Source organism: Culex pipiens, chromosome 2, assembly GCF_016801865.2.
Source record: "Culex pipiens pallens isolate TS chromosome 2, TS_CPP_V2, whole genome shotgun sequence".
Classification (NCBI taxonomy): Eukaryota; Metazoa; Arthropoda; class Insecta; order Diptera; family Culicidae; genus Culex; species Culex pipiens.
The window spans coordinates 107,958,823-107,982,721 of NC_068938.1; the positions used below are offsets into that span (position 1 = coordinate 107,958,823).

At 35.5% G+C, this 23,899-nt stretch overlaps 2 protein-coding genes across 2 annotated transcripts in view; one reads left to right on the plus strand and one right to left on the minus strand.

Annotated features, from left to right (window-relative positions):
• LOC128092807 (probable G-protein coupled receptor CG31760) overlaps positions 1–23,899 on the plus strand; it is a 315,033-nt gene that overhangs the window by 23,360 nt on the left and 267,774 nt on the right. The gene's annotated exons all lie outside the window — the stretch shown is intronic.
• On the minus strand, positions 16,184–21,900 carry LOC120425153 (uncharacterized). Its single transcript, XM_039589582.1, has 3 exons — positions 21,595–21,900; positions 16,656–16,748; positions 16,184–16,389 (listed from the first exon to the last, which is right to left on the minus strand). The coding sequence occupies exons 1-3, from the start codon at positions 21,673–21,675 to the stop codon at positions 16,306–16,308; spliced, it is 258 nt and encodes an 85-aa protein (XP_039445516.1). The 5' UTR covers positions 21,676–21,900; the 3' UTR covers positions 16,184–16,305.

Sequence of the window (23,899 nt, forward strand, 5' to 3'; positions counted from 1 at the left end):
TCAAAAAGTTGTTCAAAATGACCATAAAGTGAAAAATCTGGCAAAATCTGTCAATATCTGGCACAGAGAAGGATGAATCTTTATTCTGGCTGACACTTGAAAAATCTGGCATTCCCAGATTTATCTGGCAACCTGGCAACCCTGGTTGTAGGCTACAGTACATTGTTGCAACAACTTATTGGGATGTCCTGGGTCATCCAAGGAGTCCCTGGAGTTAAGATCTGTGGGTCTACCACCGTAACAAGCCAGAGGTCGACGGAGTTTGACCCCGGAATATACCCGCATAGCTTCAGTGAGTATGGTAGACTACTTTACTGATGTTCTAAGATGTTCTAGGTCGTCCAAGGACTCCCTGGTGTTAAGATCTGAGGGTCTACCACCGTAACAAGCAAGAGGTTGACGGTTTTTGACCTCGGGACATATCCGCATGGCTTCAGTGAGTATGGTAGACTACTTTACTGATGTTCTAGGATGTTCTAGGTCATCCAAGGACTCCCTGATGTTAAGATCTGAGGGTCTACCGCCGTAACAAGCAAGAGGTCGACGGAGTTTGACCCCGAAATATACCCGCATAGCTTCAGTGAGCATTATATACTACTTTACTGATGTTCTAGGATGTTCTAGGTCATCCAAGGACTCCCTGATGTTAAGATCTGAGGGTCTACCGCCGTAACAAGCAAGAGGTTGACGGTTTTTGACCTCGGAACATATCCGCATGGCTTCAGTGAGTACGGTAGACTACTTTGCTGTTGTGTTGGGATGTCCTGTGTCATCCAAGGACTCCCTGGAGTTAAGATCTGTGGGTCTACCACCGTAACTAGCAAGAGGTCGACGGATTTTGACCCCGGAATATACACGTATAGCTTCAGAGAGTATGGCAGACTACTTTGCTGATGTGTCGGGCTGACTTGAGTCATCCAAGGACTCCCTGGAGTTAAGATCTGAGGGTCTACCGCCGTAATGAGCCAGAGGTCGATGGGTTTTGACCCCGGGACTCACTCGCATAGCTTCAGTGATTATGATAGACTAATTTGCTGATGTGTTGAGATGTTCTGGGTCATCCAAGGACTCCCTGGATTTATGATAGACAACCAGATCTTAACTCCAGGGAGTCCTTGGATCACCCAAGTCAGCCTAACACATCAACAAAGTAGTCTGCCATACTCTCTGAAGCTATGCGGGTATATTCCGGGGTCAAACTCCGTCGACCTCTGGCTTGTTACGGTGGTAGACCCACAGATCTTAACTCCAGGGAGTCCTTGGATGACCCAGGACATCCCAACACATCAGCAAAGTAGTCTACCATACTCACTGAAGCCATGCGGATATGTCCCGAGGTCAAAAACCGTCAACCTCTTGCTTGTTACGGTGGTAGACCCTCAGATCTTAACACCAGGGAGTCCTTGGACGACCTAGAACATCTTAGAACATCAGTAAAGTAGTCTACCATACTCACTGAAGCTATGCGGGTATATTCCGGGGTCAAACTCCGTCGACCTCTGGCTTGTTACGGTGGTAGACCCACAGATCTTAACTCCAGGGACTCCTTGGATGACCCAGGACATCCCAACACATCAGCAAAGTAGTCTACCATACTCACTGAAGCTATGCGGATATGTTCCGAGGTCAAAATCTGTCGACCTCTTGCTTGTTACGGCGGTAGACCCACAGATCTTAACTCCAGGGAGTCCTTGGATAACTCAAGATAGCCCAGCAGATCAGCAAAGTAGTCTACAATGCTCACTGAAGCTATGCGGGTATATTCCGGGGTCAAAATCCGTCAACCTCCTGCTTGTTACGGTGGTAGACCCACAGATCTTAACTCCAGGGAGTCCTTGGATGACCCAGGACATCCTAACACATCAGCAAAGTAGTCTACCATACTCACTGAAGCTATGCGGATATGTTCCGGGGTCAAAATCCGTCGACCTCTTGCTTGTTACGGCGGTAGACCCACAGATCTTAACTCCAGGGAGTCCTTGGATGTCCCAGATCATCCCAATAAGTCGTTACAACAATGCACTGTAGCCTACCGCACTCACTGAAGCAGTCTGGGTAGGATCCGTTGTCAAAATTTTGAAGTTTCAACTTGTTTCTTCGGTTAGCCTGCTGCACAAAATTTCCGGAAGTTTCGGATGGACTAGAACATCCCAGGTGTTCCAAAACCATGCTAAAATGTTTTAATAACATAACTAAACCAAATACAATTGATACATGATGAAAATTCTCCGACAAATTACAAATCCCAAAGATTCTTAATTTAAGTCATATTCTCAATTTAAGTCATGGACATTCTTTTTTTAAACGATTCTCGAATTAAACACCCCCATTTCGTTGTGTAAATCAAGAATATGGTGTATACATATACAAGCCTTACCCGACAAACTTCGTTCTGCCTTTTGTCGTTTGTTGACGTTTTTAACTTTTTTGCTTATTCAGCCTCCTGTGATCAAAATTTGATTTTACATAACTTTTCCCATACAATCTGCAGATTTTCCGGAATCGGTTCCAGAGTGGCCAAAGTTGTAACTTTTTGGCGTAAAAACCTTCCTTGGGCTTATACGAACACAACGCAACAAAACGCACCTCGATCCGACGCTCCGTATTGAACTGATTCGCGTTCGAACAAAACCGTCGAAATTTTTTATATATATAGATAGATATATTGCTTATTGGGTCCTAAAATGAAGCTTAGATTGCTGATATTATTGTTTACAGCGATAAAGCTTATTTTTCTGAGTACAATGACCCTTTGTACGACCACAAAGAGTTTAAAATGGATTTTTTAATCAATTTTGAAAAATTAACCTCGCGGTCCTTCTTGACAGAAAAGCTCCTACTTGACAGCTCGTTCCAAGGGGACCATAGTTGATCCATCGAAAAAATGTTGTCTTCCCAAAAAAAAATTTGGCTTTAAAATGAAAAAAAGTGATCAGAAATTGTTTTTAATCGTGTTTTTTACCGTTGTACCTAAAAATTGACATAGGGCTTTAGTACCCAATTGCGAGATAAAATCACGTTTCTCCATCGCTGTGATTGACAGGAGATTATTGCCGCCTAACTACCGCAGTGTAAAAATCAGCAAGTTGAACTGAAATTCTGCATTGATTTGGCTGTCAACTTGGTTTGTTTTGAATATTTTCCAAAAAGTCAGCTGAAAACTCAAGGCAACCTTTGACAACTGCCAGAAATTTGTTCTGCGGTTGTCATGCGGCTGTCTTGCGACCATTATCTTGCGGTCGTATCACCGCGCTTGAACTCTAATTATTAACGCCCGCAATAATATATCTTCTATATATATACAAAATTTCGACGGTTTTGTTCGGACGCGAATCAGTTGAACACGGAACGTCGGATCGAGCTGCTCTTTGTTGCGTTGGGTTCGTAAAAGTCCAAGGAAGGTTCTTACGCCAAAATGTTATAGCTTTGGCCACTCTGGAACCGATTCCGGAGCATCGGCAAATTGTATGGGAAAAGTTACGTAAAAAAACAAATTTTGATCACAGGAGGTTGAATAAGCAAACAAGTTAAAAACGTCAACAAACGAAAAAAAGGCAGAACGAAGTTTGTCGGGTAAGGCTTGTTCTAAATGAAAAATTATACAAGCTATTCAAATGTTTTTTTACATTCTAGTTTAAAGTAATATTTGGAGGAGGTCCCTCGATTTTTTTTGTTCAGCAATTTTATTAAGATAGCCTCACTTAAGTACAGGTTGCAGCAACTCAGCTGAAAAAGTACATTTTTCAGGATCATCATCTGTGGCGATACTGGGTTTAACTGTAAAATCTTTGTATATTGTTGATTGGTTTTGGATAGAACAGACACAAAACAATAAAAAATGCATAATTTTCTAAATTTCATGCATTTTGGTGTTCTAAAATCTACAGTCCCTATTTAGAATGAAGTCTCCATTCGCCCCAGTTTACAATATTTTTAAAAAGTGGTCTAAATGTTTTTTTTTAAGTGATACCGTCAATCGTTATTTCAGACAATTTTATAGCAAAGTCCTCAAAATGATCATTGTCCTTAAGAAATATCTGCGGTTAAAGAAAAATATAAAAACTAACTTAATCCATATAAGTGGTTGGTGCCTTCCTCACTCTTTATCAACTATTGGTGTTTCGATGGGTTAAGACACAAATTTTATCTAGTTTTTCTTAAAATCCGCCAAATAAAAGTACACAAATATCACTTAAATGGTCATAACTCGAGACAGGGTTGCCAGATCTACAATATTTTGGACTCGTTGGAAAGGTTTTATGATTACCTAACCAACGGTTGGGTGGGTGATGGATCCGGATATAGTTTTAATACATTTAAGTGAGATCCGGCCTCAAAAAAGTACATAAATATCACTTAAGTGGTCATAACTCGACACAGGGTTGCCAGATCTTCAATGTTTTGGACTCGTTGAAAAGGTCTTGCGATTACCTAACAAACGATGTATAACATGACGATATTTGAATCGATTTCCAGTCACTTATCCAACATCCGGATAAATACAAAAACACATTTTTATACATAACTTTTGAATTACATAACGAAACTTTATAAAAATCAATAGGTACGTATGGGACCTTAAACCAAATTGAATGCAACTGGTTTGACCAAAATCGGTTCAGCCAGTGCTGAGAAAACTCGATGAGAATTTTGGTCACACACACATACACACAGACATTTGTTCAGTTTTCGATTCTGAGTCGATAGGTATACATGAAGGTGGGTCTACGAGCTTTCTGTGAAAAGTTCATTTTTAGAGCAGGATTATAGCCTTACCTCAGAGAGGAAGGCAAAACTGGTTGAGAACATTTTCAAATGTAAGACATGATTTTCCTTTTTTTTATCCCAAAGCTTACCTGTTTTCACATAAAATATCCGCTGAGTCATCGGCGCTAACCATTTTCCAATCACGTATTAGGATGTTGAGATCAGATCATTTGCTTAACAGAGTTTGTCATCTAGTTTTTTACACTGAAAATAATAACTAGCTTGGCATGCAATATAAATGGACTGATATCGACAATCCAATACGACCGATTGTAATGTGATCAAAGGTAATGTTGTGGCTTTCAGATGAAAAATAACGAAATTGGAAAACTTAGGATACCTTTAATTGGAATCACTCGGCTCACCTTCAAAATTTACTAGTAATCCTAAACGTAGAGAAATATAATAAAAATAGCGTGGTTTTTTCTTTCGTTACTATATTTTAGAGAATGACCGCCAAATTTCCTACAAGTTTTTCTTCAACCACTCTTTGATTGAATGCAACGGCTTGGAGGTACAGCAATATTCAATTTAATAGATTTTTTTACTTACGCCCTTCTCAAATCTTATTCCATATACCCAAAAATGGCTTATATGAGCCGGGGAAAAATTGTCTACAGGGTTTCATTTTGAGTAGTAATGAGCCTGAAAAAATCTTGTTTTGGACTGAAATGGCTGTGTTTTGAATATAATTCTGCTTTCGCAATTATGGGATTTCAAAAACGACAACTTTCACACGACAACCCATGATAGTCAATACTGCATTTTCCCACTCGGTCCTAAGCATCCGAATGCTTGAGAGGTGAAACAATTCCCAAATTATTTTTGTCACAACTGTATAATGTTTCAAATCAATAGTATTGTTCTAATGTTCATCACATAAACTATCTCACGATCCATGTAGGATAGCCCGTGAAAAGATTTTTAGAAATGTTTTTTTTAGAAAATTAGCCGTTTTTCCATTTTAACATAGGGTACGTTATCCATTAGTGGACCCCTTTCCTATAGTGGACCCTCTGAAGGGTTTTTGATGAAAAATTCAATAAAATCACAATTTCAAGCGTGTTGTTGTCTACAAATCTTTTATTTGGCATGTTCAGCATCATTTAAAACAATGTTGACTGACATTGAATTGTCCTTTTCACCAGAAGAAGTGTTTTGAGTTCGACATCTGAAATCAGCCATGGCCACTAGCATTTTCACAACAAAACTGCATTTATATTTTATGATTGAATTAACCATCCAATCATTTTTGACTGATTATTTAACTTCAGCAAGTCGAAATAATGTAAGTTAAAGGATCTTTACTAAAATATAGCGAAGAACTGCCATTTTCGAGCAAAAATTAGGGGGGTCCAATACTGCCCATGTTCGCATAAATGTCCCATATGCAAAAACAGCTAGCTGAGAAAAACGCATTTGAAGTTTGTCCCATACATAAGGCTACGTGTTAAGTTTTCGCAAAAAAACGGGATTTCCTCCTGATTTCTGGAACAAAGTATTGGACGTTATAGGCTCTTTTGAAAGAGCACACAATTTTGAACCCAACTGCATCAGTAACTCGAAATAGATGAAAATGCATATGGGACATTTATGCGATCAGGGGCAGAATATAGGACAACTAAAATCCAAACTTTTCCAAAAATGGACCCCTGTTAATAAAACTGTGTATCCAAGCAAAAGTTTCTCTGAAACATACAATAAATGCTTGTTTTTATCAACCTAAACGCATATTTTTTCAATTATGAGTATAAATCTAGCTGTTTTCATGTTAAAAGTACCAAAAAATCTGAAGCCGTAAGAATTTATAATTAATCAAAACTATAGTTAATTGTACTTAACTGAAGCATCATAATTGCAGTTTGAAATGATATTTTAAAATAATAAATCAATAAAAAAACATTTTTTTAAATAAACATGCGTGGTTTTATCAGCAACTGTAAACAAATCTAATGTTTAGTTTCGGTCAACCATTAATGTAATTAATATGGAAAAATTTGCATCAAGATTACTTTTTTTATTATTTTTATGTTTGCAGTGGTTTTTGAATCTTTATCTCTGATCTTTTTCGGAAATAAATGTGTTTAAATATCTGTAAGGTTTTTTTGTTGTTTAAAGCCAAATTTGTTAACAAAACATATTTGTTTATGATGAAAAGTGAGCAAAATCCATCTTTTATTCAGTATATCTATCATTAGACCTACACCAAGCATCAAAACATCAAATATCGGTTAAATTTGATATAAAAATAACAGTTTGCCTATAGTGGACCCGGGTCCACAATCGGATTATGGACCCGGGTCCACTATAGGAAAAAGGGGTCCATAACAGGCAAATTTTTTTTTTTCAAATGACTATTTTTCTGCTCAAAAACAAGTAACTGATGAAACAAATAGTCAAAATTGTTCAAAAGACTTCAGATTTAATAGTTTTGTACAAAAGGTTATGAAAGAGTGTTTAAAATATTGAAAATTTGTGAAAAAGGTGCTTCGGCTCTACTAGGGGGTCCACTAATGGTTAAAATACCCTAGCATCAAAGGCTAGTTGGGCAGCTTTTTGTGATTAAAAAAGCATTGAAAACATAAAAATAAAATTAGATTTCGGTTAAAAGTTCATGTTGTCAGATAGATTGTAACAAAATGTAATTTAATGACCCACATAAAAGACTCTCCTCACATCCCAGGATTTTTGCTATTACATCACGCGTCCATGACATAACCTACATGGAGTTGAGTCGAGTTAGTCAACAATCCAATGAAACTGGCACCGCGGCATGGTGTTCACGTACATTACATGACGCTGGCGGTGGTGGGTGGTGGTAGGTACAATGTTATTACGGTAGCAGTTTGTACCTTTTTGATGTTGCTGTACCAGATAGAAAAAAAGAGGAAGCATCTCCCCGAACGATGATGGTGGCTGGTTTGAAAACAAGCGTTTTTTTATCCCTTTTTTCAACCCAAAGGGAATCTCTCTTCCATCAGCGCGATTCCGAGAAGTGGAAAGACAATAACGTCGGGATGCTTTTCAATCTTGTAATAGCCTCCCTCTAACCTTTTCTGACGGAGGCAGCCATTGAGGACGCAGCCGTTGTCCGTTGTCTCTGTGTCCTTCAGATCTGGATCGACGACATCGCGCTCATACCGAGAAGCTGTCAGCAAATTCCGGTGGTTGCTTGTCCTAGCATGCTTCAATGATGTTGGCTTTCCGGTGCCGTGGCCTACTATGGGCAGGACACAAATCTCGTGGAACAAATTTGGCAATGAAGACCAAGGATTCTAAAGAAAAAGGCAGGCAGGAGTTTTCCAAGCAAACAGTAGTTTGGATTTGAAAATTAAATTTCAAGTTTTTCCAACCTTTTCCTTCAAGACCTTGGGAACCCGACGACCTCCACTAACAATTTAGCGACGCAATCAACGGTGAAAGTCAACCTCCCGGACTGGTAGACCAAAAGTGAAGTGGACTTTCGACTAGTTGTCGTCGTCGTCTGCAAGACAGGCAAATTGTTTCTGGTCCACGTTCCAGGCCCATCTAACCATCAACCGTCCACGGCAGAACAACACGGCGCACAGTGACAATGGTTGAGATTTGAATGGAAAGGACAACGGCTGACATTTGGTCTTAATTTTCGTAATGGAGTGGCAATTTCCAGGGCTGAAAGGGTGGTGAGCATGGCTGCGGAGGAGGTCTTTGTGGGTTTTCACGCAGGATGGTCGACCAATTATGGCTCAATTAATACAGGCAGGGGTAGAACAAAGCAATTTTGAGGTATTGCTTCAAAGTTATTAAGGCATTTTAATTTTCACAACCCTACTTACAGCATTTTGCAATTCTTCGATGCTCAAAAATTTCAAACTCAATTAAGAATTTTCGAGAAAGCAAATTATCTGTCACCAGTTGCTCTGCTGAAAACAAGCTCACCTAATAAGATGCCAATTTATATGATTCATCTATCGTCCACCCAAAAAAAAAACGCTTTGTTTCAATCGCCCGGCACCTTTCAGCTCCCCAAAGCGATACGAAATCAGATTAAATTCCCCTTAATAGGCCAAATAGCTTTATTTAAATTTGGCGCCACGCCCTCCAGCCTTGGGCGTGTAGATTTTTATGTGTTTTGGGTTCGTTCGCTTTTTGTTCTTGCAGGATTCGATTTCCATACTTGATCCAACCTATTACGGCCTCTTTTTTTTTTTTTTGGTACCGGGTGGGAAGTCCAATCGAACGACCCTTTCCGATTTCCGTGATGACGACCAACGCAGATGATAAGGTTGAACTGGCGTGGGGCTGTTGAATTACAGCAGTGTCGAAAGGTCTTTTTATGCTTGTTGACCCTTCTTTTAAACCTTTCTTCAGTCGGGAAGCTTGTCACTGTTTCAAATCTAATCAAAGGATGACTGAATTTGGGACTGCTCAAAAAAAGGTAGTATTACAAGCCCAATTTAGTCATGTTGTAGAAAGTCAATCGTTCAAAATATTTTGTAAGTACTGTGAACAGTTCCAAGTACGACTTACATGTTTTAGTACATATTTCAATAGTCCCTTGTAAAATAAAAACAAAAAAATCCGCTGCAAATTGAACTTTTCTGCCCTGGAATTCCCCGATTTTTTCACAAAAATGTGTGGTTGTCATCGCCGAATTATTCACAAAAATGTGTGGTTGTCATCACTGTGGGACCACCAACAGCGCTTGGAGAAAGCAATTAGGGATGGAATTTGGTGAAGTCAACTTTGGAAATTTGAAACTTGCGACAGACTTGTTCGGTTTGATAGACGGGGAAAAACTTTCGTGCTCTCTTGTCGAAGGACGATTATTGGTCGAACCATGGATCAAACTTAATCTTAAGCACCATATTGTACAAAATCAAATAAAAAATGACAAACTGGAACAAATAAATTGAACTTTTGTTTTCAGTTTTATTTTATACTTGGCAAATTGTAAGCGCTTTTTTATGAATTTAAAACTTTTTAAGAAGTCAGTTTCATCATCTCAACAATTCAGGGTGAGTTGCAGTCAATTGCTTACACTATTTTAACCACTGTGAAATGAAAAAGCGCCAAGACACCATGATGTTGACGAACAACTTGAAATGGTTTCGAAAAAAATGTTTATCTAGTTACGCTACTCTCCGAGAGGAGGAACTTGCGTTTCTGAGAAAAATATGTTAATGCCGTTAACTGTTGATAAAAAGAGTATTTCGTCATGATAGAACTCTTGACGCACGTGTATTTTGAGCTTAATTAAGTTATGAACGCCATTTTGTGCAAATTTAAATGCGTCACCATTAGACCATCTCAGATCCCTAAAATTTTATTTAAATCCTGAGATATTCAATAAAACCTAAAACACTTCTTGTAATTCTCGACATATGTTAAGTTGATGTCAGTAAACACTTCAGTTTTGTCAAGGTATGATAGATTTGGGATTCTTGGACTAATCGACAGAATTGAGTTTTTGTGAATTCCCTGCCAATAAATATAATTGCAAATTTGGATATAAATGCTTTGAAATCTTTTAAGCAACCATGTGCACAATTCACAATTTTATTTATTGGCAAGGAATTTAATAAAATTCAATTCTGTCAATTGGAGCATGTTCATGGAGTCCAAAACCATCATACCTTGACAAAACGATAGCGTCAATCGCACTCAGTTTTCAATGTCAAAAAATCAAACATACGTGAAGTTTTGTAATCTTTTTGATAAAAGTAGATTTTTTATTATTTTTTGATAATACATTTGATGTGTTCTAGAAACAAAATTCGAAAAAAATATCTAATTTTATAGTCATTTTCAGTAAAACACATTCAATATAAGATGTCCAAACTTTTGATTCGTGCTTCGAATTTAGTTTAAAATGCAATTTTAATCAATATTTTTTTTATAAACAAAACTCGGATTAGTTTTCAAAAAGCCGTAAGAGCCATTGGTAAACAAAGTCCTTTTTGCTTCGGTATTCGACCTACTTACGAAAAACCAATATCAAAAATGCTTGAGATTGTTCATCTACACGTCCTTCAAGTGCCTCAAACTAAAAATAAATGAAATTTTGTTTCATTTTGGAGAAAAACGAAAATTAGTGTCAGAGGTCACGGTGGCTCTTACGGCTTTTTGAAAACTCATCCGACAAAACTAGTTTATAAGAAATTTAGGAAAAAATTCAACTTGTTATAAATTTTACCTCATATTTATTTGTATTTAATAAAAAAAACATATAAACTTAGTTAGTTATGTTATACAATTGATTGGAAATATCCAACCAACCAAATAAGTAGAACAAAATAAAATATTGTTGCAAAAAATAGAAAAAAATCATTGAAAATTGAATTCCAAAGTGACGCAAGGATCTGCCGCTTCTGATGTTGAAAATAATATCTTAATTTGCCAAAGGGCCTCGAAATTTAAATTTTGCCTCATGTTACTCATTTGAGTTGTTTTGAATAAATAAAAACCGAGTCAATTATTTGATCTTTTAAACAAAGTTGAATAAAAAAACAAAAGTACTACACTTCAAGCTCTTTGTCATCGACAAACCGACACCGGTTTTTGTGTGAGTGAGAGGGCAACATCATATCCATTTCAACACTGCATATCAATCAATTTGTCCCTTTGTTATGCTCTCGGAATGTCGCTAGTGTGTATCAAATATATCGAATTTTTATTTCTCGACGATTTAAATATTCATCCATGAGTGATTGATATTATTTCAAATTGAATTTATTTAGTATCTTTTGAGGAAAAATAAAAAAATTAAATAGGGATATGAAAATATCAGTTGTTACAATATTTTATTTTTTTTTTAATAATATGAGGTTGGTGGCATCAACTCACGTTAATATATTGAAATTGTAATATAATTCAAAGGATGACTTGTTTTTATCCACTCGTGTAAACGGAAGTAGGTTACCACAGCATGAAGTAGTGGTGGCCAGTGACCAGCCACAGATAACGAACCGGAAAACGCTCAACGGAAACAACGGAGGGACTACAGCTAAAAAAAAAGTATTCCACTCATCCATCCAGTGTACTTCGGTGCGTCTCTGAGTACAGAGAAAAAAAATGTTGGAAATAAAAATGGCCACGTGACCGGGGCTGGGTTGAGGTGAGCAAGAGAGGGGACGGAAGTGGCTAAACGTCTAGTTGTTATGTTCATTTCCATTACTTTTACCGCACACACACACTCATAAGTTTACCTCCTTGAAACACGAAAGCTCGCCGGTCCGCGAAGGGTTGCCAGGTGAGGAGGAGTGGAGGAATGTTTTTCTTGTACTGTTTCAATGGTCACTTAGGCAAAGCACGCGATTGGGGGCTTCCACAGAAGACGAAACGAATTTTAAAATGTTGCATGTGTCAAGAAATCTAACTAAAATTTTAAATCGATTGAAATGTAACATATAAAATGACGTAATATAAGGACGACCTTTCCGATAACTATAGTGATTTACGGAATCTACAATGTTGCTTATCGCAATTGAAGAAACATTTTTCGTTTAACATGCCATTCGTGCTGAAAATGAAGGAAAGGACTATTAAATATTTAATGACTTTATAAATTTTCTCCAAGCACCGTTTCAACAAGTTTTCCTGCCCCATTGATTTCAAACAAATGACTTTCGCTACAAACTGCACGCTACAGGTACTACGACTTGGCGAAGCCATCAATAAAACGTGTTAAATCCGTCGGAAATGACGCCACACAATTTGCTGCTGGAAATAATGGCAGGCTCCATTTCTGTATGCACACAATGTGCAAACACTTGCTCGATACCGCGCCGAGCCTGTATTATTCCACAAAAGCTAAATGGCACGTATTATAATGGCATTCAAAAGCTTCACCGTAGTCCAAACATTAGCCCATGAAACAATGGCGTCGCGAACACAATACAATACAGTGTAGCATAATGAGGGGGTGACTTGTTGAAGCTGCTCCAGGGAAAAGCTTCTGTCAGGCTGCAGCCCCAAGGAACGCAAATTAAGGTGGGTTCAGTTATTAAACGCGAGATTTTTGCTCAGGATAAAGGAAGTTTGAAGTTGAAGCTTTTTTTCAATTAAGCATGCAATTGTTTTCAAAATAGAAAATAATAAGATTTTTTTATTGTTTTTCTTGTATTTTTGTAGTTTTGTAATTTTTGTATGTTTTGTATTTTTTGCATTTTTTGCATTTTTTGTAGTTTTTGTAGTTTTTGTATTTACATAAAAAAATATACAAATTTTAATAAAATGGATTTTACACTAGTTCTGTTGTTTTGCAATCATTAGTTTTTAAAAAACTTATATTTGGCAAGTACAAAAATTTGATCGAAAAAAAACATGGATTTTTTAAATTATAAATATTTTTTTAATAAGCCCAATCATGCCAAAAGTTTGTCTGAACGCAGGGGAATGAATTTTAAATTGATTTCAGCTGAATGCACTTGATTTCCCATTGAAATTATTGGATTTTTCGGGCTAATTTGGTGGAGGAATGTGGGGGGGGAGGGGAATTCGATAACATTCAAAAATATTTGTATCAGCCTCATTAAAGGAGAATGGGCGAATTTGGTCCAAGGATGTACACGAACGGGACCAACTTTTTTCGAAAGATCTCGCCGAGACATGAAAAAAAGTCTTCTGGACCAACTCTCTAAACCCCGGGGTTCAAAAGTTACATGCTGTTGAAGTTTGAGCATTTTGAGTAAAAATATACAAAAAATCGTATTTTTGCTATTTCTAAAATCATTTATAAAATCTCTGTTTCATTGTGGATTTCGATTTTCTTGACTTCATTCAACGCGTATCAGCAAAAACTATGAATTCTGATATATCTTAGCATGATTGAAACATGATTTCACTTGTTTTTATCCGTTTGAACCGTTTGTGCAAGAGGCATCCCATAGAAACAAGTCGAAACTTCAAGGTTTTGAAAACGGATCCGACCCAAACTGCTTCAGTGAGTATGAAAGGCTTCAGTGCAATGTTGAAACAACTTTTTGGGATGGTCTGAGTCATCCGAGAACTCCTTGGAGTTAATACCGGCGAGTCTACCGCCGTAACAAGTAAGATGTCGGCGGTTTTTGACCACTGATCATACCCGCATGGCTTCAGTGAGTATGGTAGACTACTATGCTGATGTGTTGGAGTGTCCTGGGTTCTTCTAGGACTCCCTGGAGTTATGATCTGTGGAGCTACAGCCTTAACAAGCAAGAGGTCGACGGTTTTTGACCCCGGAACATACCCGCATAGCTTCAGTCAGTATGATAGACTGCTTTGTTAATGTGTTGGGATGTCTTTGGTCATCCTAGGACTCCCTGGAGTTATGATCTGTAGGTCTACGGCTGTTACAAGGACTCACTGGAATGGTCCAGAACATCCCAACATAACAGCAATACAGTCTACCATACTCACTGAATCTTTGCGGTTATGATGCGCGTTTAAAAATCGTCGACCTTTTTCTTGTTACAGTGACCCAAATATCTTAACTCCAGGGAGTCCTAGGATGACCAAAGACATCTTAACACATTAAGAAAGCAGTCTACCATACTGACTGAAGCTATGCGGGTATGTTCCAGGGTCAAAAACCGTCGACCTCTTGCTTGTTAAGGCTGTAGCTCCACAGATCATAACTCCAGGGAGTCCTTGGATGACCCAGGACATCCTAACATATTAGCAAAGTTGTCTACCACACTCACTGAAGCTATGCGTGTATGTTCCGTTGTCAAAACCGGTCGACATTTTGCTTGTTACGGTAGTAGACCCACAGATCTTAACTCCAGGGAGTCCTAGAAGAACCCAGGACACTCCAACATATCAGCATAGTAGTCTACCATACTCACTGTAGCCATGCGGGTATGATCAGTGGTCAAAACCGCCGAAATCTTACTTGTTACAGCGGTAGACTCGCCGGTCTTAACTCCAAGGAGTTCTCGGATGACTCAGACCATCCCAAAAAGTTGTTTCAACATTGCACTGAAGCCTTCCATACTCACTGAAGCAGTCTGGGTCGGATCTGGTTTCAATACCTTGAAGTTTCGACTTTTTTCTATGGGATGCCTCTTGTACAAACGGTTCAAACGTATAAAAACAAGAGAAATCATGTTTCAATCATGCTAAGACATATTAGAACTCATAGTTTTTGCTGATACGCGTCGAATGAAGTCAAGATGAGCAAAATCCATAATCAAATGGAGGTTTTATAAAGGATTTTAGAATTAGCAAAAATACGATTTTTTGTACATTTTTACCCAAAATGCTCAAACTTCAACAACATGTAACTTTTGAACCCCGGGGTTTAGAGAGTTGGTCCGGAAGACTTTTTTTCATGTCTCGGCGAGATCTTTCGAAAAAAGTTGGTCCCGTTCGTGTACATCCTTGGACCAGCTCCCATACAAATTTGCCCATTCTCCTTTTAAGAAAGATTTTATTTTTGCATTTAAGAGTACTTGATAATAATGATAAACGATTTAGTAATTTGAAATAAATGCAATTTTTGAGAAATTTTGCATAAAATTAGCATTTTTCAGGAATCAGTTCATCTTAATGGAAATGATGATGAAATCAAATAAATGTTCTAAACATTCACAAACTGTTCTCCATTTTCTTTTTATTATTATTCAAGATAACTTGCACAGATATTAATATCTCATTTTTTCCTTGTCAATTTTTTTTCAATCAAAATTATAAAAAAACTTATTAAACAAATAAACCAAAACAAAAAAAAACTCTGAACTGCGTATTATTCAGAAGAAATCAAAATTCAGCAAAGTTTTATTTATCGAAAAAATCATGCTGCAGCTCGAAAGAAAAAGTTATCATTTTATGGATAACTGATTATATTATATTAATCATTCTTTAAAAAAGCTATTCAAATGAAATAAAAAAAATGCCCAAAAAACTCATTGTATACTATAGTTGAAGTTTATTTATGATTTTTTTGTTTTTCATTTTCGCTTCCTTTATTTCGGTTTGGCGTCCGTTTAGCAAATTGCGCACTCACATTTACCGATATAGGAATATTTCCATCGGGCATCTAATGTTAGATTGCAGTTTTGAAAAAGCGTTTCCAATCAATATCAACTTGACATTATCAAGTAATAAATAGCTTAATAGGAAGTGATCAAGCATGTTTCTATTAAAACTTCTGCAAAACAATTTGTTAAAATAGTTAGAATTTTGAAAATTAGACGGAATTCCAGTCATCAACCTGCCAAACATACAAAAATGTCTCCAATTCCAAATATAATTTATTTCTCTTGTTTTTTTTTTTTTTTTTGCATGAACGTACACAACGAACAAATCGTGATATACATTTAAACTCAAACCCCTACCCGGAAATATTGGGATTCAACCGTGCCCCCCAACATTTTGGACTAGTCGGCGCCGCTGATTCAGCTGTTTGATTTGTTTTTATGATTTTGAGTTTGAATCAAATTATTAAGAAAACAAATTTACTTTATTTGTTCATCGTCCAAAGTTGAATCGTCCATCATTCTACAAACTAAGTTGCTATCTTTATATCACATCCAGTTCGGTTCCTAGAAAATCCTCGCTGAGCTCTCGTGCAGCTTTTCACCCAATGAAGCACTCGGTAATGTAACGATCCTGGCACGTCCCAAACCGTCTCCTGCAGTCGTCACAGTTTCTTATCGCCGTCTGTGGAAGGATAATGTTGAAGAGAGAGCGAAAAGAAAAATATATTTATATTTCTCCATGTGAAATCCCATGTGATGAAAGCAATCAACCGTTCGCTTTGATTTGGTTCACACGTTTGGTGACATGGTTTGGTAGGAACCCGTTTTTCACCCCCGGTGGGTGGGGGCTGAGGGGGTGGAGATTATTATCCTCTTTGATAACCAGCAGCACCACCACACTCACAAGCACACACACACTCCATCCAATGTAATCATCATAATACTCACCGCACCGTCGCAGGAAACGTATTTTTTCGAGCCCAGGGAACCATATCCGCAGTTCCTTGCTCCCAGGGACCGGCAGGTGGAGCAGGTTTTAGCCTATTGGGGGAAGGAGAGTTTATATTTGATGAGATTTCAGGTTTTTTTTCTTTTTCAAGTGTGATTGAGATGTGTGATGTTGAGGGATTGAATTGATATCAAATGGGTTTTTAACTGATATATTTGTTAAGTACTGTCAACAGGGGTAAAATTGGGTCTCGGGATGAGATTGGGTTTACAAACCCCTTACAAAATTTAGAAAATTTTCAGTTTCGATTTCAGTTATAGTACTGATAAAAGCTTTTTTATAATAAATTGTTTCATTGAACTTTTTTTTGTTAACAATAGTGTCCCTTCTTGGTATGTAATATTTTTCATGAATTCAAAAGATAAAATTTAAAAACATTCTGTGCAAACTCACACGAAATCGGGAAAATTGGCCCGATGTGCGTGAAACTTTGTCCAAAGGGGTAATTTTGGTCCCTGATCACGAATCCGAGCTCAATTTTTCGATGACGTTCTCAATTTTACGCTAGTTGTTTGTAAAAAAAATGGGACATGTTATTTAAAAAAAATAATGTTCTTTTCGAATTTGCATTTACCCAGAAGGGTCATTTTTTCATTCAGCACATTTTTTTCATTTTAAAATTTTGTTGTTTTTGTAACTTTGCAGTATAACTTTAGAGTGTAAAAATGTTCTACAAAGTTGTAGCGTAGAAAATTACAAAAGCTTTTTTTTATTAAAAACAAAAGTGGTATTTTTTGTTTAACCATAAGGATAACCTATGGCGTGTTAGGGGGGTTTTTTCAATCATTACTCCGTGCCATTTCAGGCGATTTTTATTGTCTTGGACACAAATGAAATATGATAAGTTTATCAAAAATAGCTAGAAGACCAAAAATTTAGCCTAACATTTGAAAAGGTAGCATGAAACTTCAAAATGCCGTTTTGACAGTGTCTAAAAATATTTTTCTCGGATTCCTCGACAAATTTTACAAAACATACTCAAAAATGGGAGGAGTTCATCAACAGAATTCCGAGATACCGTAAAACGGGGTGATTTTGACAAGTGTGTGATTTTTCTTCAAAATGAAGAGTTCAAATTAAATACGTATGGAGCAATTCTCTACAAAACCGGCCGATTTCGACCATTTTTATTTTTTGTATTTTTTGATTTGGCTCAAACTTTGTGGGGGCCTTCCCTATGACCAAAGAAGCCATTTTGCATCATTAGTTTGTCCATATAAATTTCCATACAAATTTGGCAGCTGTTCATACAAAAATGGTACGTAAATATTCGAAAATCTGTAACTTTTGAAGAAATTTTTTGATCAATTTGGTGTCTTCGGCAAAGTTGTAGGTATTGTTAAGGACTATTTAGAAAAAAATAGGTACACGGAAAAAAAAATTTCCCGATTTTTTTATTAACTTTTTTTTTACAAAAACTCAAATTCCCAAAATACGTATTTTTTGATTTTCGAGATTTTTTGATATGTTTTAGGGGACAAAAATCCGCAACTTTTGAGCTATAGAGAAACATGGTCAAAAAATCTGCCGCCGAGTTATGATTTTTTGAAAAACTGGTGATTTTTGGAAAAAATCGAAATTTCATACATAAAATTTTTTTGACCTCATTTTTTTATGCAAAATTGAATTTGCAATCGAAAATTACTTTACAGATTTTTTGATAAAGGGCCCCGTTTTCAAGATATAGCCACCGAAAATTTGATTTGAGCGAAATATTTGCAGTTTTTCGATTTTTAAAAATAGTGACCATGAGTGACCATCTCTAAAAATATTTTTTTTGAAAAGTTCAGAAAATTTGCTATAAAATTGTCTAAGAGACATCGGAGATTGGACCTCTGGTTGTTGAGATACAGCGGCTTAAAGAAAAAGAAACACGAAAATTGAAGTTTTCTAAGTCTCACCCAAACAGCCCACGATTTTCTAATGACGATATCTCAGCAACTAATGGTTCAATTTTCAGTGTTAATACATGAAACATTCGTGAAAATTTCCGATCTTTTCGAAAAAAATATTTTGAAAAAAATTAAATCAAGACTAACATTTTAAAAGGGCCAAACATTGAATATTATGCCCATTTGAAATGTTAGTCTTGATTTAAAAATTTTCAAAATATTTTTTTCGAAAAGATCGGAAAATTTCACGAATGTTTCATGTATTAACATTGAAAATTGAACCATTAATTGCTGAGATATCGTCATTAGAAAATCGTGGGCTGTTTGGGTGAGACGTAGAAAACTTCAATTTTCGTGTTTCTTTTTCTTTAAGCCGCTGTATCTCAACAACCAGAGGTCCAATCTTCGATGTCTCTTAGACAATTTTATAGCAAATTTTCTGAACTTTTCAAAAAAAATATTTTTAGAAATGGTCACTCATGGTCACTATTTTTAAAAATCGAAAAACTGCAAATATTTCGCTGCAATCAAACTTTCGGTGGCTATATCTTGAAAACGGGGCCCTTTATCAAAAAATCTGTAAAGTAATTTTCGATTGCAAATTCAATTTTGCATAAAAAAATGAGGTCAAAAAAATTTTATGTATGAAATTTCAATTTTTTCCAAAAATCACCAGTTTTTCAAAAAATCATAACTCGGCGGCAGATTTTTTGACCATGTTTCTCTATAGCTCAAAAGTTGCGGATTTTTGTCCCCTAAAACATATAAAAAAATCTCGAAAATCAAAAAATACGTATTTTGGGAATTTGAGTTTTTGTGAAAAAAAAGTTAATAAAAAAATCGGGAAATTTTTTTTTCCGTGTACCTATTTTTTTCTAAATAGTCCTTAACAATACCTACAACTTTGCCGAAGACACCAAATTGATCAAAAAATTCCTTCAAAAGTTACAGATTTTCGAATATTTACGTACCATTTTTGTATGAACAGCTGCCAAATTTGTATGGAAATTTATATGGACAAACTAATGATGCAAAATGGCTTCTTTGGTCATAGGGAAGGCCCCCACAAAGTTTGAGCCAAATCAAAAAATACAAATAAAATCCATTTCCGGTTTTGGTAGAGAATTGCTCTATGGCATGCTATGGAATCATAATGACCATGGTAGAAAAAATTCAAAATAAAAAAAATCTTCAAGAAGATTTTTTCATAAAATTTTGAAAAGTTTAAATAGTTAATTAACTATAATTAAGAAAATGTTGGTGAAAATCATAATATAAATATCCGCAAAGTGTCATGATTTTCTCAATGAACATTATTTCGAATCGGAAAGCGGAATATATTTTCGGATTCTTGAGACAAAATAAAAATGAGTTTGTTAATAATAAATATCATGTAATTTTGGAATATAACTCAAAAAAATCTTTAAATTTAAAGGCATTTTCAGTAGAACTAATTTCATATGAGGTTTGAAAACTTTTGATTCGTGCTTTGAATACAGTTTAAAATGCAATTCAAATCGATCATTTTTAATACAAAATTAGTTTTAACGAATTTTAGGCAAAACTGTGACGATTTAACAATTTTACCCAAAATTCATATGTGTTTTGTTGAACAATCTTAAACTTAGTTAACTAAATACATACATTGATTTTTTCTTTAAAACTATATTACTAATCTTAGCGATGGTACAATTGACGTATTAATAATAATTGAATACCTTCAATCTAATTCTAACAAAAAAAAACTATGACTTTAAAAGTCACCCCGGAATTCAAAATAAGAATTTTCAACGCTATTTCAGCTATTTTTAAAGTACTATTGAAAAAACTTTTTTTTAAAGATTGTTCAAAAATTGTTTATTCGTCAAGTTTATGTAGACTACATGGATCTTGTTTGGCCTACCCCAGGTACTGTCCATGATCGCATAAATGTCCCATATGCATTTTCGTCACTTTTGAGTTATTGATGCAGTTTGGTTCAAAATCGTGTGCTCTTTCAAAAGAGCCTATAACATCCAGTACTTTGCTCTAGAAATCAGGAGGAAATCAAGTTTTTTCGTGAAAACTTAACACGTAGCCTTATGTGTGGGACAAACTTGTTTAGCGTTTTTCTCAGCTTGCTGTTTTTGCATATGGGACATTTATGCGAACATGGGCAGAGTACATGTTTAAAAAATAATAATCTTGAGAAAAACTTTAACAGTTGGAAAATATTCCTAAAATAAATTGAAATTCTATTAATGTCGCCAAAGTTTACGGTATGATTTTTTCAAAATAAAAACTATACTATAAACTAAATATAAAAATTGAAAATACAAGCCTTGCTTTCAAATTAAAATTAAAAATTGTTTTATAACGCATTTTTCCCCAGTCTGTTTGTTTTAGTTTTCAAAAAATCAATTTGCCGACGATTTGTTTTCGCGAAAAAAAACTAAAATATTTTGAAAAGTACTCAAAAATGATAAATTTGATTATCAACGCAGAAAAATATATTTAATGCTGTTCACAGTTGATTGGGCTTCTAATTCCTTTGGAATATTGACGTTTCTTGAAAAAAAATTGCTACCTGATTTTTGGAACATAAACTTTGATAAATATTTGCAACAGCTTTACACAAGTTCCACATAATTTCAAAACCGTAATAAATTAGGTTTTTCATGATCAAATCACTATCATCAAATAAATTTATACGAAATAAAAGCTGAAGAATGTTAAACTATTCACTTTGACATAATTAGTTTTGAAATTATATGGTAAAAATTACCCTTGAACCGACACTTCTGCCCATTGCATTTATGATCTGAACTATCACTTCTTCTTGTAAATAAGTTTAAGATACTAATTATTTTAATTTTTTTCTTCCAGGTTCGTTCATGACTGATAAAAACTCAATTTTACAGCATTAAGGATGATTGTGTAGTAAGTAGATCTATGCCTTAACTGATTTGATTGAATTTTAATAATTGCAACACTTTATTTTACTCACATAAACATACACTAACGCATCGGCACAGCTCGCCGACACCAACAGCAGTGCCAAAAGAACAAAAACGGTTTGTTGCTTCATTTTGTCCACAAACTAGACAGGACACTTCCTAAAAGACTATTAATTGAGAACGAAAAAAAATACGGTGCCAAACTGATCTTCTGGCTGCCCTCTGATAATAGCGTGTACTTCTTCTTTTTTTTCTCTCCTTGCGCCCTGCTCGAGAAATTAATTGACACTGACAACAGGTTGGGAGGGATTTGAGGCTTTTATTTAGTGTGCCCCATCAGCTCCACCAGTGACACTCACTGTGCTCATACGAAGAGTATGACAAGAGAGCAATGAGCCCAAGAGTGAGCAATTTCAGTTGTTTTTGTTGTAAGTGGACTTGACTACTAGTTGGGACGGTGCTGAAAATAGTGAGTTTTGTTTGAATAAATATTTGTTTGGGTTTGAAGTACTGATAAAGAAAGTTTGTTGTAAGAGGAAGTTAATATTGAACTTGTGAAAATGTGATAATCATTAGTACTTTGTCGTGATACCTTGTTTCGCGTGCAAAAAAAAAAAATACTTAAACAAGAAAAAATTATTTGGTTTAAATCAAAATTCTTAAAGATATGTTTATTGTTCAGATTTTTTCTCAAACAACTATTCTTAGAACTCAACAATTCACAAAAAAAAAGAACTGAGAACTAATGATAGAAGGAATGCAAAAACTCACAAAAAAAGAATCAACAATAAATTATTTTGAAAGAATGGAAGAATTTACACAAATTTTTCAACAATTGTAATCAAGGAATTCAAAATTCCAAGAAATATATTTAAATTAAGAAAAAGTTTTTTTTTGCAAAAATAATTAATACAAAAAATTAATTAATTAAGTCAGCTCAGTCTTTTTTCCAAAACTTTCAATGGAACTGCTTACATATGCTGCTTGAAATAATGAACATACTATCGAAAGTAAACTTGACACAAAAATAAATTATTATCACAGAAAGAAGACTAATTCGTTTTGAAAACATCGTAATCGCCTTGCCATATATTTGAACTATCTCTTTGGCTCACATAACGTCTTTAAGGGGTTACATACATGCAGAAAATAAAAAAAATCAATATGCAGAAAATTTATTAAATCCGCTCAAAAGATGATTTTCAATAACTCCTGAAAGTTTCATGAAGATATTCCATGATTAAACAGAGTAAGAGACCATTTAAGCTTAAAATTTTGCCAGGCGCAAAGCGAACTGTCAAATTCTGTAAGCGTTTTTCTCTGAACACCGAGTTGATTTACGGGTGCCACGATATCTCGAAATGGGATGGACCAAATTGGCTGAAATTTTGGGTGAAGACTCGCAAGACATATCCCGTGTGCACAACGGAGCCCAATTTTGAAATTTTGTATTTTTTAAAAATACAAAAATTAAAATCTGGCGTTTTTATTATATGAAAAACTTAAAATTATTTTTATCATTTTTTTCAAATGAACTTTTTGAAAATCGGCCTTCGTCATGCACACGATTTGGTCAAAACAGTGTTGAAATATCGTGGCACCCGTTTTTTTTAAATGCTAACTTCAAATAGCTATGTTTAAGTGTGTGCACAAAACAACCTCTGAAATTTTTTCCGATTTACATGTATGTAACCCCTTAAGTACTGTTCGTGCTTGAAAGAAACAAAAAATTAAAAAAAAAATATTGGGTTGAGCAGTCATCAATGAGACATGGCGAAAAATTATGGAATTTGCGAGGAATTTTGAGGAAGAAAAGCAGGCTTTAAATTTTTAAATGCGGCTTTGGTGGCTCTTCTTTTACTTCTGAGCTATGCAAATTGACGAATGACTCTAAGAAAAAAATTAATCATGTGCTCATTTAGAAAAGCTAAAACAGCAACCAAGGAAGTTGTTATCTACTAATTCCAACATTGTCAATCTTGCGGGCCCAATCCTGTAAAAATAGTCAAACTTTGTTGTAAATTATTTTGTCGACAGCAGTTTAGGGAATGAATAACAAATTTGAATTTATCAAGGTTCTATGATGTCTGTAACAAAAATCTTGGTGCAAAAGCTCTGGTTGATGTGCACCATTAACAAGTTGCTCCTTGTACATATTTTTGTGAAATTCTTTAATAGAGACTCATTTCAATGAAATAGAATGAGACTCCACCCTGATAAGAAAGAGTGTTCTAGATTTTGATGGCCTTATCGGGTTTTAAATATTGCTCATTCACATTCTTCTTAAATTGGGCATCGTCATTTATGCCTTTAATGGCATTTAGGGTAAAATGAGCAACTCTCAAAGATTTTTTA

What these genes read in the sequence shown, in the direction of transcription:
- LOC120425153 (XM_039589582.1), bottom strand. Translation starts at nt 21,675, where the DNA reads ATGAAGCAACAAACCGTTTTTGTTCTTTTGGCACTGCTGTTGGTGTCG. An exon ending in ATGCGTTAGTGTATGTTTAT is followed by an intron (nt 16,749 to 21,594) that starts GTGAGTAAAATA and finishes TTCCCCCAATAG; the next exon opens with GCTAAAACCTGCTCCACCTG. An exon ending in ACGTTTCCTGCGACGGTGCG is followed by an intron (nt 16,390 to 16,655) that starts GTGAGTATTATG and finishes ATCCTTCCACAG; the next exon opens with ACGGCGATAAGAAACTGTGA.